This window comes from Chiloscyllium punctatum, chromosome 1, assembly GCF_047496795.1.
Source record: "Chiloscyllium punctatum isolate Juve2018m chromosome 1, sChiPun1.3, whole genome shotgun sequence".
Classification (NCBI taxonomy): Eukaryota; Metazoa; Chordata; class Chondrichthyes; order Orectolobiformes; family Hemiscylliidae; genus Chiloscyllium; species Chiloscyllium punctatum.
The window spans coordinates 96,064,405-96,082,522 of record NC_092739.1 but is presented as its reverse complement, the minus strand read 5'-3'; the positions used below and the strand labels follow the sequence as shown (position 1 = coordinate 96,082,522).

At 42.4% G+C, this 18,118-nt stretch overlaps 1 protein-coding gene across 3 annotated transcripts in view; it reads right to left on the bottom strand.

Annotated features, from left to right (window-relative positions):
* Positions 1-18,118, bottom strand: part of LOC140477410 (mesoderm induction early response protein 3-like) — an 83,777-nt gene that overhangs the window by 20,929 nt on the left and 44,730 nt on the right. For all 3 annotated transcript variants that reach the window (XM_072571272.1, XM_072571261.1, XM_072571251.1), the window contains 3 exons: positions 16,537-16,619; positions 14,052-14,124; positions 6,465-6,616 (listed from right to left, as the gene is read on the bottom strand). In XM_072571272.1, coding sequence (XP_072427373.1) covers positions 6,465-6,616; positions 14,052-14,124; positions 16,537-16,619 — 308 coding nt within the window. The remainder of the gene's footprint in view (positions 1-6,464; positions 6,617-14,051; positions 14,125-16,536; positions 16,620-18,118) is intronic.

Below are 18,118 nucleotides of genomic sequence, written 5' to 3'. Positions count from 1 at the left end.
ATTGGAAGACATGAGTAACATCCCAACAATTAAGGAGAGTCAGGGGGCAGAGTTGAGTATGGTAGCCATTACAAAAGAGAAACTGCTAGAAATGCTTACAGCTCTAAAAATAGATAGATCTCCTGACCCCAATGGGGCTATACCCTAGAGATCTGAGAGGGGTGGCTGAGGAAATAGCAAAGGTGCTGACTGTGATCTATCAAAAATTACTGGAGTCAGGGAAAGTCCCAGATGATTAGAAAATCGCTGTTGTAACCCTCTTGTTCAAGAAAGGATTAAGACAAAAGATGGAAAATTATAGGCCGATTAGGCTAACCTCGGCTGCAGGTAGAATTCACCATTAAGGACGAGATTTCTAAATTCTTGGAAGTGCAGGGTCGGATTAGAACAAGTCGGCATGGATTTAGTAAGGGGAGGTCGTGCCTGACAAACCTGATAGAATTCTTTGAAGAGGTAACAAGTAGGTTAGACCAGGGAAACCCAGCGGATGTCATCTATCTGGACTTTCAAAAGGCCTTCGATAAGATGCCTCACAAGAAGCTGCTCAGGAAGGTGCTCGAGGTGAGCTGCTGGAATGGGTTTGGGATTGGCTGTCTTACGGAAGGCAGAGAGTTGGGATAAAAGGTTCTTTTTTGGAATGGTATCTGGTGACAAATGGGGTCTCACAGTGTTCAGTGTTGGGCCGCAGCGGTTCACTTTATATAGTAATGACCTGGATTAAGGGACAGGGGCATTCTGGCGAAGTCTGTAGATGATACAAAGTTAGGCGGACAGGCAGGTAGTACTGAGGTGGTGGGGAAGCTGCAGAAAAATTTAGAGTTTCGAAGAGTGATCCAGGAAATGGTTGATGAAATTCATCGTGAGCAAGTGTGATGTCTTGCACTTTGGTAAAATGAATACAGGCATGAATTATTTTTTAAATGGAGAGAGAATTCATAAAGTCCAAGTACAAAAGGATCTGGGAGTGCTAGTGCAGGATTCTCTAAAGGTCGATTTGAGGGTTGATTTGCAGGTTGAGTCAGTGATTAAGAAAGCAAATGTTATGTTGTCATTTATCTCAAGAGGGTTGGAATATAAAAGCAGCGATGTGCTACTGAGACTTGATAAAACCATAAGACATAGGAGTGGAAGTAAGGGCATTCGGCCCATCGAGTCCACTCCGCCATTCAATCAAGGCTGATGGGCATTTCAACTCCACTTACCCGCATTCTCCCCGTAGCCCTTAATTCCTTGAGACGACAAGAATCTATCAATCTCTGCCTTGAGGACATTTAGCGTCCCAGCCTCCACTGTACTCTGCGGCAATGAATTCCACAGGCCCACCACTCTCTGGCTGAAGAAATGTCTCCGCATTTCTGTTCTGTATTGACCCCCTCTAATTCTAAGGCTGTGTCCACGGGTCCTAGTCTCCTCACCTAACGGAAACAATTTCCTAGCGTCCACCCTTTCCAAGCCATGTATTATCTTGTACATCTCTATTAAGTCTCCCCTTAATCTTCTAAGCTCCAATGAATACAATTCCAGGATCCTCAGCCGTTCCTCATATGTTAGACCAACCATTCCAGAGATCATCCGTGTGAATCCCCGCTGGACATGCTCCAGTGCCAGTATGTCCTTCCTGAGGTGTGGGGACCAAAACTGGACACAGTACTCCAAATGGGGCCTAACCAGAGCTTTATAAAGTCTCAGTAGCACAACGGTGCTTTTATATTCCAACCCTCTTGAGATAAATGACAACACTGCATTCGCTTTCTTAATCACTGACTCAACCTGCATGTTTACCTTGAGAGAATCCTCGACTAGCACTCCCAGATCCCTTTGTACTTTGGCTTTACGAATTTTCTCACCGTTTAGAAAGTAGTCCATGCTTTTATTCTTTTTACCAAAGTGCAAAACCTCGCATTTGTTCATGTTGAATTCCATCAGCCATTTCCTGGACCACTCTCCCAAACTGTCTAGATCCTTCTGCAGCCTCCCCACTTCCTCAGTACTACCTGCCTGTCCACCTAACTTCGTATCATCTGCAAACTTCGCTAGAATGCCCCCAGTCCCTTCATCCAGATCATTAATATATAATGCGAACAGCTGTGGCCCCAACACCGAACCCTGCGGGACACCGCTTGTCACCGTCTGCCATTCCGAAAAAGAACCTTTTATCCCAACTCTCTGCCTTCTGTCAGACAGCCAATCCTCAATCCATCCCAGTAGCTCACCTCGAACACCATGGGCCCTCACCTTGCTCAGCAGCCTCCCGTGTGGCACCTTATCAAAGGCCTTTTGGAAGTCTAGATAGACCACATCCAGGGGGTTTCCCTAGTCTAACCTACTTGTCACCTCTTCAAAGAATTACAACTGGTTTGTCAGGCATCACCTCCCCTTACTAAATCCATGTTGAGTTGTTCTAATCAGACTCTGCTCTTCTAAGAATTTAGAAACCTCATCCTTAATGATGGATTCTAGAATTTTACCAACAACCGAGGTTAGGCTAATTGGCCTATAATTTTCCATCTTTTGTCTTGATCCTTTCTTGAACAAGGGGGTTACAACAGCGATCTTCCAATCATCTGGGACTTTCCCTGACTCCAGTGACTCTTGAAAGATCTCAACCAACGCCTCCGCTATTTCCTCAGCCACCTCTCTCAGAACTCTAGGATGTATCCCATCGGGGCCAGGAGATTTATCAATTTTAAGACCTTTTAGCTTTTCTAGCACTATCTCTTTTGTAATGACAACCATACTCAACTCAGCCCCCGACTCCCTTTAATTGTTGGGATATTACTCATGTCTTCCACTGTGAAAACTGACGCAAAGTACTTGTTAAGTTCTCCTGCTATTTCCTGATCTCCCATCACTAGGCTTCCAGCATCAGTTTGAAGTGGCCCAATGTCTACTTCTACCTGTCATTTGTTTCTTATGTATTGAAAGAAACTTTTACTATCATTTCTAATATTACTGGCTAGCCTACCTTCATATTTGATCCTCTCCTGTCTTATTACTCTCTTTGTTATCCTCCCCAATCTTCTAATTTCCCACTGCTCTTGGCCACTTTATAGGATCTCTCTTTTTCTTTAATACATTTCCTGACTTCCTTTGTCAGCCATGGCTGTCTAATCCCTCCCCGGATAATCTTTCTTTGCTTGGGGATGAACCTCTGTACAGTGTCCTCAATTATATCCACAAACTCCTGCCATTTCTGCTCTACTGTCTTCCCCGCTAGCCTCTGCTTCCAGTCTATTTTTGTCAGTTCCTCTCTCATGCCCTCATAATTACCTTTATTCAACTGTAACACCATTACATCCGATTTTGCCTTCTCTCTTTCAAACTCCAGACTGAACTCTACCATATTATGATCACTGCTTCCTAAGGGTTCCCTTACTTTAAGATCTTTTATAAAGTCTGGTTCATTGCAAAGCACTACGTCCAGAATAGCCTGCTCCCTTGTGGGCTCCATGACAAGCTGTTCTAAAAAGCCATCCTGTAAGCTCTATAAAGCTTTATAAAGCTCGAGTTAGGCCCCATTTAGAATACTGTCCAATTTTGGGCCCCACACCTCAGGAAGGATATACTGGCACTGCAGCACGTCCAGCAGAGATTCACACAGATGATCCCTGGAACAGTAGGCCTAACATATGATGATCGGCTGAGGATCCTGGGATTTTATTCATTAGAGTTTAGAAGGTTGAGGGGAGATCAAACAGCAACTCTCAAGATAATGCATAGCTTAGAAAGGGTGGACGTTGGGAAGTTGTTTCCATTCCAACTGGGAGATGAGGACCTGTGAGCATAGCCTTAAAATTAGTGGGGGGTCAATTTAGAACAGAAATGAGGAGACATTTCTTCAGCCAGACAGTGGCAGGCCTGTGGAATTCATTGCCAAGGAGCGCAGTGGAGGCTGGGACATTGGGTGTCTTCAAGGCAGAGATTGATAAATTCTTGATCTCGCAAGGAATTAAGGCCTATGGGGAAAGTGCTGGTAAGTGGAATTGAAACAACCATCAGCCATGATTAAATAGCGGAGTGGACTCGATAGGCCAAATGGCCTTGCTTCCACTCCTATGTCTTATGGTCTAACTTAACAACGGAAGGTGATTACCTCTTAGAAATGCACCAGAAGCAAAAGATTACCATTTTAGAAACAACTACTTTTCTTCTAATATTGAACAATTCTAAAATAAAACCGACTTGGGATATTCCTCAAAGCAGTTGCGTTTATTGGCTGATGTTGAAAACTTCCTCAGATGGTTAATATTCTCTGGTTCACTGTTTACATGTAAATAACACTCACTATTTTGTTTTATAATATTCTCTATTTTTCACAAATCTCCTCCAATAATATCAGTGATGACTGCCTATTCATTGAATACTAATTTTTTAACAAAAATAGTTTGTGTCACATATTTTGGACTGCATTGAATTGTGAATAAATTAATAAACAGAAAGTGTTTTAAGGGTTACCAACAAAATTCCTCACTACAAACAATACCAAATGGAAAAATACGCTCTGTTACCTTGTGTGAAGCTCAAGATAATTTGCACCAGGGTCTACCGATACAATTCAAAAACAAAGTTTCTGACCTTCTTGACTCAGGTACCATAGAAAGGTTTTTATTATATGGATCCCGTTGCTGAGAGCAGCTTTTATTTGCCAGGCTTCCAGAAGTTGGGGAAGCCCAGATGACAAGCTAATAATAGAAACATGCAACCTTCATAAAAGGCTTTAAATGACAAGTTGCCTCCTAAAAATGGAATGATAGTTCTCATTACAAATCCCTCTTCCATACCAACCCCACAAAAATTAGCTATGAGCAGCATTGGCTTTTGGTTAGATTTTAGTATTTTAACAAATCCAAAAAGCTGCATGTATTGATTTTAAAACCTAAGGATCCCTTGATTTTAAGAAAACAACCTTCTCAATTCATCCCCCCACCTCCAAAAGGTCTATGTACAAAAAAATTACAGTTTAAGCAAAAAATTCAGTCATGAGGTCAGCATTGTTGATTGGGCTGGCATTTACTGGCCATCTCTTGTTGCCCAAGTGCCAAGGGTGAACTGAATTTTTTTGACCGCTGCAGTCAATTTAGAGTACGTAGATCCACAAAACAGTTAGAGACAAAGTTCCAGGACTTTGATGCTGACCCAGAAGCACTGAAAGAATGGCATATAATGGCATATATCACTGTGCAGTGTTGGAGAGACTGAGAGGGCACAAGGTTGCAGATTGTACTGGGAATACAATTCTGCACACACTACTTCACGGATGCCTTGTGTTGAGGAGTTGCTAGATTTGTTTGAAGCCTATCCCATTTCACAGTGATAATGCAATACAACACTATTAAGGGTAACCTCAATGTGAAGATAGGACTTAGTCGCCACAAAAATTGTTCAGTGGTCACTCTTACTGATACAATCAATGCAAAGAGGCACCTGCAACAGACAGTATGGTGAGGATGAGGTCAAATATCTTTGTCACTCACTGGTAAGGAGGAATGTGCAGGACTGACAGAGCTACATTTGTCATTGTTGTTTCTGATACCTTCATCCTTGCCCAGCTGGTCTCTTTCTTTTTTTAAAAGCTTCCTAATGGTCGATACTATTGAATTTCTTGCTGGACCAATTCACAAGACAAGACAGTTAAGAGTCAACCAACTTGCTATGGGTCTGGAAACCCAGGTCCCCGGAATATTACCAGGGTCGCTGGATTACTAGATTTGCCACAATACTACAGTGCCATCACCTCTCCTTGAAATAATATAGGGAGACTGATTTCTCTATTCCTGCATCCCAATAAATGTCTTTTATTGAGTTTTCTTATCAAAATGCAATAGTTGATACACTTCCCTACATTAAATTTATAATTGCACATTTACTGAGTTATCTTTGTTCTCACTGAAACGAGCTTTCCTCCAGCTGGGCATTTTAGTGTTGAACTGTTAATTGCCCTTTAACGAAAGGTTAGAAAAGATTCAGCTATCTTCTTCCTCATTGGGCTGGAAACATAATCAAGAATTATCTCTTCTGTACATTTCATAAATTTCTCCTGCTCTGTGAGATTCACTGTTATTTTCTGAATCTATATTATTAAGATAATAATGCATCTCATTATTACACTTTGTAGATTTTTTATCTTCTGACACTCCTCTATCATTTTCCATTATTTGGTGGACAACACTATATAACCTAAAGTGTAATAGATCCCCTTTTTTTAATTCTACTATATTTTCCTCTTTACTGTTGAGGACATGCTGCCTTCTTTGTGTTATAACAGTATCTCTGATCATTACTTTTGACAACCATCCAACAGTTCCTATTCCTTTCTCTTTTCTATCTTGCCTTATAGTCAGAAACAAAAGTGGCAAGCCTCCAAATTGAGACAAAATCTATAATGGAAAATAAACTACCACAGTTTCTCATGGACTTTATTCAGGTCAGTCATATATCAGATCTGTAATCAAGTATATATTCACCTGTTCATTGTCCCTTACATGTGTCCCTTCAGGTATACCACCAATGCCCTTCTCATCTGCAGATCTCTTAGCTGCTTCATGCAAGAACTCCTTTACCGTACTTTCAGGAAGCAAATAGGGAGTCCAAAGTAATTGGTCCTCATTTTCATAGACTAGAAATAAAATAAAGAAACAAACTTACTAATAAGCTTTCGTGTAATGAGTATTTTCAATCCATGAAATTAAAAATACAAAAGACATTGAACACAAGTGTGAACCTGTCAGTAAGAGCTTGAATGCAAGTATTTCTCCAGTACCTAGCTTCTATAAATTTACCTTACAGTATTTTATCTGGTTTATTTTAGAATTTTGATTTTTTATGGTCAGTCATGAGAAAGACAGACACTCAATTCACTTTCTGGTCAGAGATCACCTGAACATCTACAGAAACTCTGTTCTGGATCCACTGCTTTTTGTCATTTACGTAAATAATTTGAATGTGAATATAGGAGGTATGGTTGGTAAGTTGATAGGTGGTGTAGTAGACAGTGAAGGAAGTTATCTCAGAATACAACCAGTCCATGATCAAATGGGCCAACAGGCCGAGAAGTGGCAGATAGTATCGAATTTAATAAGTGTGAGGTGTTGCATTTTGCTAAGAAAAAAGGACTTGCACCGTTAATGGTACAGCCTCGGGAGTGTTGCCAAACATGATATGGAGGTGCAGGTGTGTAGTTCCCTGAAAGCAGAGTTGCAAGCAGACAGGGTGAAGGTGGCAATGTTTGGTATGCTTGCCTTCATTGGTCAGTGCGTTGAGTATTGTAGCTGGAATGTCATGTTCCAGCTGTACATGACATTGGTGAGTATGGTTGTCATTACAAAAGAGATAGTGCTAGTGCTAGAAAAGCTAAAAGGTCCACAGTCCAAAAATGTGCAGGTCAGGTGAACTGGCCATGCTAAATTGCCCGGAATGTTAGGTAAGGGGTAGATGTAGATGTAGGGGTATGGGTGGGTTACGCTTCGGCGGGGCGGTGTGGACTTGTTGGGCCGAAGGGCCTGTTTCCACACTGTAAGTAATCTAATCTAATCTAATCTAATCTAATTCTCGTCACCTTCGATAAGAAGGATGTTGCGAAACTGGAAAGGGTACAGAAAAGATTCACAAGGATTTTGCAGGGACTGGAGGGTTTGAGTTACAGGGAGAATAGGCTGGGACTTCTCTTCCCTGGAATGTCAGAGGCTTAGGGGTGACCTGAGAGAGGTTTATAAAATCATGTGGGGCATGGATAGAGTGAATAGCTAAGGTTTTCTTTCTTAGGGTGGGGGACTCCAAAACTAGATAACGTAGGTTTATGGTGAGAGGGGAAATATTTAAAAAGGACCTGAGGGGTAACATTTTCACACAGAGGGTAATGGGCATATAGAACTAGCTTTAAGTAGTATTGGTGGAGGCAGGTACAATTTAAAAGGCATCTGGATGGATACATCTTGGTTGTGGATATGTTTGCTGAGCTGAGAAGTTGCAGATGTTTCGTCCCCTGTCTAGGTGACATCTTCAGTGCTTTGGAGCCTCCTGTGAAGCGCTGCTGTACTCTCTCTTCTGGAATTTATTTAGTTTTGTTCCTGCTGCTTCCAGTTGCTCGCTGTAGTGGCTGACACATTGCAAAGAGGTTGATCGTGTTTGTTGATTGATTGTGTGTGTGAGTTCCATGCTTCTAGAAATTCTCTGGCTGCCCTCTGTTTGGCTTTTCCTATGACTGTTGTGTTGTCCCAGTCAAATTTGTGGTCCTTGCCATGTGTGTGTGGGGCTACTAGGGACAGGTGGTTGTGGTGTTTAGGCACTAGTTAGTGTTCGTAGATGCGATTGCTAGTTGTCTGCGAGCTTATTCTATTTAGTGTTTTGTTCAATCCTTGCATGGAATCTTGTAAATTAAGTTTGTCTTGCACATGATGGGGATATGGACTTTTGTTCCAGCAAGTTGTTGTCTAACTGTGGCTGTGATGAATCCCAGGGGTCAGAGAAGTCTGGCTCAGTTCTGAGACATTTTTTATGTAAGGTAGCGTGGCTAGTGAGTTAGGTTGTGGTATGTCCTTGCCGTGTTCTTTGTCTGTTAGGCATCTGCAGATGAAGTTGTGGGGACATCCGTTCTTGGCAAATACTCTGTCAAGGTGTTCATTCATAAGTTGAGTGCTGCAACGCATTGTAGCCCTTTTGAACAGGGGCCTAATGCAGCTTCACTTGTGTGTTGAGGTGACTGCTGTTGTAGTTCAGGACCTGGTCGTAATGTGTGTGGGGCTTTCCTGTACACTTTGGTGGTACATTCACCACTCTGTGTTCTTTCAACCATCATAAATGATGGTTATCATGGACAAGACTGAGTATATTCAGAAAACAGAGTAACTACTTGCAGATACTGACACTTACCTACAGAGAGACTGTGACCCCACTCCACAGCTAACCCAATAGAATAAACAGCACATGGGTAAAAACAATGACTGCAGATGCTGGAAACGAGAGTCTAGATTCGAGTGGTGCTGGAAAAGCACAGCAGTTCAGGCAGCACCCGAGGAGCAGTAAAATCGATGTTTCGGGCAAAAGCCCTTCATCAGGAATACAAGCAGAGAGCCTGAAGGGGGGAAGAGAGAAGTGAGAGGAGGGTGGGGGTGGGGAGAAAGTAGCATAGAGTACAATAGGTGAGTGGGGGAGGGGTTGAAAGTGATAGTTTGGGGGGGGGGGGGGGGGGGGGGGAAAGGGGGGAGTTGATAGGTGGAAAAGAAGATAGGCAGGTAGGACAAGTCATGGGGACAGTGTTGAGCTGGAAGTTTGAAACTGGGGTGAGGTGGGGGAAAAGGGAAATGAGGAAACCGTTGAAGTCCACATTGATGCCCTGGGGTTGAAATGTTCCGAGGCAAAAGATGAAGCGTTCTTCCTCCAGGCGTCTGGTGGTGAGGAAACGGCAGTGAAGGAGGCCCAGGACCTCGGCAGAGTGGGAGGAGGGAGTTGAAATGTTGGGCCACAGTGCGGTGTGGTTGATTGGTGCGGGTGTCTTGGAGATGTTCCCTAAAGCGCTCTGCTAGGAGACGTCCAGTCTCCCCAATGTAGAGGAGACCACATCAAGAGCAACGGATACAATAAATGATATTGGTGGATGTGCAGGTAAAACTTTGATGGATGTGGAAGGCTCTTTTAGGGCCTTGGATGGAGGTGAGGGAGAAGGTGTGGGCGCAAGTTTTGCAATTCCTGCGGTGGCAGGGGAAGGTGCCAGGATGGGAGGGCGGTTTGTAGGGCGACATGGACCTGACCTGGTAGTCACAGAGGGAACGGTCTTCCGCACCACCCACGTTCGAGACACCACCCATGCCTTCCACCTCCTCCAAGACTTCCGTTTTCCCGGCCCCCAACACCTCATCTTCACCATGGATACCCAATCCCTCTCCACCTCCATCCGCCATGACCAGGGCCTCCAAGCCCTCTGTTTCTTCCTCTCCCGACATCCCCAACAGTACCCTTCCACCGACACACTCATTCATCTGGCCGAACTGGTCCTCACCCTGAACAATTTCTCCTTTGAATCCTCCAGATCAAAGAGGTAGCCATGGGCACCCTTTTGGGCCCCAACTATGCCTGTCTCTTTGTTGGCTACGTAGAACAGTCCAACAGTGGGCACCACTCCCCACCTCTTTCTCCACTACACTGATGATTGCATTGCCGCCACCTCGTGCTCCCACGAGGTGGTTGAGCAATTCATCAACTTCACCAACACATTCCACCCTGACCTTAAATTTACCTGGACCATCTCTGACACCTCCCTCCCCTTCCTGGACCTCTCCATCTCCATTAATGACGACCGACTTGACACTGACATTTTTTTTTTTACAAACCCACCAACTCCCACAGCTACCTGGATTACACCTCTTCCCACCCTACCTCCTGCAAAAATGCCATCCCGTATTCCCAATTCCTCTGCCTCCGCCGTATCTGCTCCCAGGAGGACCAGTTCCACCATAGAACACACCAGATGGCCTCCTTCTTTAGAGACTGCAATTTCCCTTCCCATGTGGTTAAAAATGCCCTCCAATGCATCTCGTCCACATCCCGCACCTCTGCCCTCAGACCCCACCCCTCCAACCGTAACAAGGACAGAACGCCCCAGGTGCTCACCTTCCAACTGACCAACCTTCATAGAAACCAAATCATTCACCGACATTTCCACCACCTCCAAAAAGACCCCCACCACCAGGGATATATTTCCCTCCCCACCCCTTTCCACCTTCTGCAAAATACCATTCCCTCCGTGACTACCTGGTCAGGTCAACACCCCCCTACAACCCACCCTCCCATCCTGGCACCTTCCCCTGCCACCACAGGAATTGCAAAACCTGCGCCCACACCTCCTCCCTCACCTCCACCCAAGGCTCGAAAGGAACCTTCCACATCCAAAGTTTTACCTGCACAACCACCAATATCAATTATTGCATCTGTTACATTGGGGACACTGGACGCCTCTTAGCAGAGCACTTTAGGGAACATCTCCGGGACACCCGCACCAATCAACCACAACACCCTGTGGCCCATCATTTCAACTCCCCCGCCCACTCTGCCGAGGACATGCAGGTCCTGGGCTTCCTTCACCGCCACTTCCTCACTACCAGATGTCTGGAGGAAGAACGCCTCCTCTTCCGCCTCTGATCATTTCAACCTCAGGGCATCAATGTGGACTTCAACAGTTTCCTCATTTCCCCTTCCCCCACCTCTCCCTCGTTCCAAACTTCCAGCTCAGCATTGTCCCCATGACTTGTCCTACCTGCCTATCTTCTTTTCCACCTATCCACTCCACCCTCCCCCCGCCCCCACTCATCTATTGTACTCTATGCTACTTTCTCCCCACCCCCACCCTCCTCTCACTTATCTCTCCCCCCACTTCAGGCTCTCTGCCTGTATTCCTGATGAAGGGCTTTTGCCCGAAAGGTTGATTTTACTGTTCCTCGGATGCTGCCTGAACTGCTGTGCTCTTCCAGCACTACTCTAATTTAGAAATAAACAGCACACTATGGAACCTCCAAAAAAATGGACTAATAACCAGGATTCACCTACAAAGGAATGAAAGCAGAAAGCAACAACACCCCAAGATTATACTGATTACCCCCAAGTACACAAACCAGACATCACGTAGACCCACTGTGGCACTCCCTGGAACTCCAGTGCATAAACTTGAACAGAAACAAAAACTAAAACATCCAATCAGTTGATCGAAAAACTCCATGGACATAGACAAGGATGAAACAACAATTTCATCTGTTATAGCAGCACTGTTCACTTCAATTGACAAAACTCTAGCCAGAGAGACAACAGCCAACCTCCTGGACAGGCAGAACAGACAACACTACAGGAAACCTATCAATTAGGACTGCATATTCTAAATCCGAGACCTGTGTTTGACGACACACTTTACATTCAACAGTAATATACCTACGGGCTCACCCATCTCTGGGTTGACAGCAGAAGCAGTGATGCAAAACTGAAACAAATAGCACCCCCAAAAATCCAACCCAAACTCTGGTGGATGACACTTCGGTTCTCTTTAAGAGAACAGAAGTTGAGAACACACACCAGATTATCAACACCATGCTCACACGTTCAGATTTACAAGAGAGGAGGAAACCAACAATTAACTCCCATTCCCAGACATGATGGTTGAAAGAACACAGAGTGGTGAATGCACCACTAAAGTGCAGAGGAAGGCCACACACACCGACCAGGTCCTGAACTACAATCGCAACTACCCAAACATACACACTAAAGCTGCAGCATTAGGACCCTGTTCAAAAAGGACTACAACACACCAACACTCCTCAACTTACGAAAGGAAAGGTAGAACATCTCTGCAGAGTATTCGCCAAACAGAAGGTAGCCAGAGAATTTCTAGAAGCACAGCACTCACTCACTCACATACACCATCAACAAGCACACAGACCTAGACCAGCTACTATAACAAATAACCAGAACCAGCAACGAGAAGCAGCAGAAACTACATTCCAGAAGGCACAGCAGTGCTTCACAGAAGTCTCCAAAGCACTGTAGATGTCACCTACACCGGGGACGAAATGCCTGCAAATCAACTTGCCAGCTCGGCGAATATACCCACAACTACAACTGGTGGCTGAGCTACAGATCTTTATGCAAACCTTGGATTGACCTAAGAATAGAAAGGTTTTAGGTCAGAGTGGGATGTCTAGGGTCAGTGTGAACAAGTTGGTCCAAAGGGTCTGTTTCCGTGCTGTATGATTCTACAACAGAGGTTTCAGAATTTCGCAAGCCCGGAGAAATAAATTTATGATTTTTGATGATACTTCATGGAGATATTTTTAACTAGGAATTAACAAGGATTCTTCCTCATGAAACAGAAACAGTACTAAAATCTTTCATTCTCAGTCAGAAGGGTAACAGAGTGATTCAGCAGATAACACTGCTGCTGCACAGCGCCAGGGACCTGAGTTCAATTCCAGCCTTGGGCAACTGTTAGTCTGGAGGTTGTACATGTCTGTGTGGGATTCCTCCAGGTGCTCCAGTTTCCTTTCTCAGTCCAAAAATATTAGGTGGATTGGCCATGCTAAATTGCCTATCGCTTTCAGGGATATGCGGGCTATGTGGGACAGCAAAGATGGGTGAGTCTGCGTGGGATGCTCTTCAGAGGGTCCGTGTAGACTTGATGGGCCAAATAGCCTGCCTCTACACTGTAGGAATTATATTTTGTTCTAAGTTCACATGATATCAAATTATTACTTCAAGAATATTGTTGGCATTATGGAATTACTGCCAGAAACTGGAAGATTATCTTCAATATATAACAACTTTGATAACATCTTTCATACAGCAAAATGGATGAAGGCATATTATAGGACAATCAACAAAAATAAACATCAAGCTAAATGAGACATTAGGTGAAGTGACCACAAACTTGGCCACATGACTTAAGAGGGCAGCTCAAAGGGGTTCAGGGGGTAATTGCAGAATGTATCGACTAGAACAGCTGGAAAGCATGAAGAAGGGTCACTGTATCGGAAACATTAACTCTGCTTTCTCTTCACAGATGCTGGTATACTGAATGAGTTTTCCAAACAATTTCTGCTTTTGTTTCTGATTTCAAGCATCCACAGTTCTTCCGTTTTTGTTTTTGTTTTGCAGCTGCAAAGCATGTCTCCCAGGAATGGGAAGGCAGTGAGGAACAGAGAAAGGGCCAGAATTGAAAGAATGTAGAGTTGAGAGGAGAATTTTGGATCTGGAGAAGATTGAAAATATCATGAAAATAAAGCCATGGACATAACATGAACGTAAGGATGAGAATATTCAAAGAGAGGCCAATACTGAAGTAGATCAATGAACAAAATCAGTAATCGACAAATGGGACCTGGCACTAGTTAGAACATCTAGATTTCCCAAAGTTGATACTGACTTAATGCACTCACTTCATCCCATACCACTAATAAAAAGCCGTGAGATTGAGAAACAATGGTGACTGAAATAAAAAAAAACACATATGGAGCACTCAAGTATTTATATGTAGCACTGATTTCAAGATAGAGTTAATTCATAAACACGTGCCTTACCTCGATCACCATCTTCATATCTACACAGGCTAGACGGAATTTCAGCTTGATACTCCGAACCCACCATTATTTCCTAAATAAAGGCAAATGAATATTACCTGATGAAGGCAGCCATCTAAAATTCTACAAAGTAATATTATGATTAGGCAGAATCTGATTTAATACAATCTAAAGTTACAACAACCTTCTTAGATATTAAATCATTTTAATTCAATGAAAAGATATCTACAGGTGGTGGTTCACCTTCTGAAAACTGGATAAGATCTATCTCACTTATAACTGTGATTCTCTTTCAATTTATCGCTCCCGTCAAGTTACACTGCAACAGATTTTGGATTTGCAGTGGTTTAGACATAAATGGTAAAAGCCAACACTGCAGTCCAAACATAAAAATCAGAATTAGAAGTCACTCACTCTCTGTCTCATGGATGCACACACATATACAAGTCTATGGGCTGAATTTGTATTTGCAGAATTATATTTGCAAATACTTCTATTTTGCTCAAAAAGCACACAATCTGCAGGCAGTCAATTCATGTAATATTTTGTATATTCCACTTTGAAAACAGAACCAGTCTGACTCAAAATTGGGATACAGACAGACTCTGACCTCACACCTTTAATGCAGTGACTGAGCGGAGATGTCCCTTTTGTTATAAAACTTTAAGTTATCTCAAGAAGGTGACTTAAAACAAGGTCTTGGACTAATGAACCGAAACCTGCATTCTAAAAGGTAAAAGATTTAACACTCTAGGTTTGTTCAATATACCACTGTATGACAGGATAATCTTTCGCTATAAATTGTATCTTGTGATCTTATATCCACAGCCACCTGATGAAGGAGCAGCACTCCGAAAGCTAGTGCTTCCAATTAAACCTGACTGACTATAACCTGGTTTTGAGAGATTTTTAACTTTGTACACCCCAGTCCAAAACCGGCACCCCCACATCATAAAAATCACACATGACTTCAGAATTGCATTCTACTGAAACTCATTTTCAATGCCATCCACAGGAAATAAAATCACTTTATATTGACACAAGAGTTGAAATCAGGAAGCAAATCTATATGACATGCGGAAATTGACATCGAAAAGAATCACAGGTGAAGTTCAAAGTCAAGATATTAAAATAAACAGCATAAATAGCTGTCTTTATTAACAAAGATACAGAATTCATTATTAAAATGAACATCTATTGCACTCAAATAATAGTTTCATCATTTATCTAAGCTATGGATCGCAAACAAAAATTCTCACAATTATGGGAAGCTCAGTAACAATACATAATCTTCTTTTGTTTTATCCCACAAGGAATGTACTTGGTTGTCTCAAAGCAAATACTTTTACTCTACACCAAGTTCAAACTAAGACAACTAATTTCGCTGGAAGTCAAGTACTTCAAAGCACCTGCAGATCAAAAAGGTGCTATACCATTCAAGTTGCTTCCAATGCTAGTAAGTTAAACTTTTCTGGAATCTGATTTTAGATGATGATCACCGGTCAGAGTCAGATCTCAACTAAAACAGAATAGAAGTGGTATTCGACAATGGAATGCCATCAACCAGACTAATGAGGAAAGCAACACAACCATCATTTCACTCTATATTACAATCTAGTGACTCCTGTTGGATGCACAGATGCCAGGTGAAGCCATATCAGTTAGGTACTTTGACTGAGGAAGAATCAGAAAGACATGCATCAAGAAATGCATGAATGAATTTTATTACAAATCAATAGCAAAGGCCCATCAGCTGCTGTGAATCCTATCCGAATACAAGTTAGCATATTTAGGAAGGAAGCAGGGAGTTGCAAAATAGAAATGTGGGTCCCTATCTCTGAGCAATCAGGACACATATGACTGCTCTTGGCATTCATAAATGGCATTTTTGTAAACACAAAATTTGTAAGATTCAAGACTTAAGCAATCTTTGGGAGTATATATAGAATTATTCATATGCCATTAACTTACACCGAATTGTTTTGCCTAAAATAATGTTAAATTACTTTTTGGACTCCAAAGCTTCGAACTTTCTTTTATAGCAGATCATCAGAAAAACTTTGTGTTGTGCACCAACAGAACAAACTATTTTTCACTTGCTGCTTACTTTATTAAAAAAATATTAAGACGACTAAGGATAAATAACAATCTTGTACTCATCATGTGTACAGTGACCCCGAATTCTTTTAAACTGAAATAAAATCCATTGCATCGTCCTTACAAATGAGTTAAGAACTAACCTTCAGGAATATTTACACAAGGAGTTCAATTTAGATTAATTCATCCAATGCATTCATGTAAATAACACAAATTTATTTCAATTCTAATAGCTAAAGAATGAAACACAAGCGTAATAAACTTTATTATACTATATCTGACAAAGTTATTACTCATTCTGCTGTACAACTGCTGAAAGAGGTCTTGCTTATTTTAACTGATAGTACACTGTTAGAGGTCAGATTGAATAATGTTGAGTTTACAGTACCTTTTTTAAGTCTTCAGGTGGTACACAATCATCTTGTCCTTCTTCATCTTCAGATTCTTTATCACCATCAAACGTGGTGCTTGCTTGATGTGAGAAATTTAAAGATAGTTGTCAGAAAACAGCCAACGAAAACATATATTTTCATTATGCTCAAGATGGAAGGAAATGTTTTTCTTGACCAAGATTCAAATCAACCACAAGTGCTAAATACAATACCCAGAATGCATATGAATCATGGATTTTTTTTGTTGATCCATGGTGAGATCATTGCTGAAAAGGCCAGCAGATATTGCCCACAACTAACTGCCTAAGTGGCGAGTTGCCTTCTTGAATTGTTAATAGTGTGACAGACTTAGGTACAAACACACTGACGTTTCAGGTGTCTGAGCTTGTGACAGTGAAGGCACAGTAAATCAATACCAATATCTAGTTCTTTAGGCATCAGGGACAAATAACATTCACATCACACAAATGCCAAGGAAAGAACAACACCCAACAAGGGAGAATTTAACAATCTCACTTTTGACATTCAAAGGCATTACCATTGCTGAATCCCCCATTATCAATATCCTGGGATTACCACTGAACAGTAAATTAACTTGACTAGTTATATAATTAAATAATGTGGCTATAGGCGCAGGTCAGGGGCTATGAATCCTGCTGTAGTTCATCTTCTGTTGCAGTCTTGATGCAAATATAGCAAAAGAACCTTCAGAGATTAGTTTAGAATGACTGCCCATAAGTCTGTTCACCATCTATAAAGCACAATTCAGCAGGGTGATGTGATGCACCCCTCTTGCCTGGATGAGTGCAGGTTTAACAATATTCAAGCTGGACATGACCTGGTACAAAATCCACTTAACTGGCAGCATTTTCATGAACATTTGCTCCCTTCATTATGAAAACACAGTGGCAGCAGTGTTGACCATCTACAAAATTAACTACAGAAATTCATGAAGGCTCCTCTGATTGCATCCTCCAAATTTGGCAACAATATCATCTAGAAGGTGGCCACCACCTGCAAGCTTTCCTCTAAGCCACTGACCAGCCTGGCTTTGAATTATATTGCTATTCTTTCAATGATGCTGGGTCAAATTCCTGGACTCACCTGATCACTCACTCCCCAATCATCACAGTATTCTCAGCCTCTGACCTGCTCGTGTAGCTGCTATAATAACAGTTAGACCAGTTCAGTTTCTGATCAATGGGAATCCCCAGAATTTTGAGAGTGGGAGTTTCAGTGTGGATAAGGCCATTGAACGTCAATAAGAAATGGTTACGATTTCTTTTGCTGGAAATGGACATTGCCTGGCACTTAAGTGGGGGTGTGAATTTTAGTTAAATTTACTAGCCCAAGCCCAAATATTGTTTAGATTTTGCTGCATATGGGCACTAACTAGTTCAGTATCTGACAAGTTGTAGTGCTACCAGACAACCTGCAGTCACCAGGGAACACCTCCATGCCCGCTCACGAGCTCCCGTCCCCAACTAAGTGGAGAGTTTTTCCTAATTCCAAATTAACTTAAGTTCCACTAAAGCTTCTTGAGATTACACTCGGTTAAGTGCTGCCTTGATTCCAAAG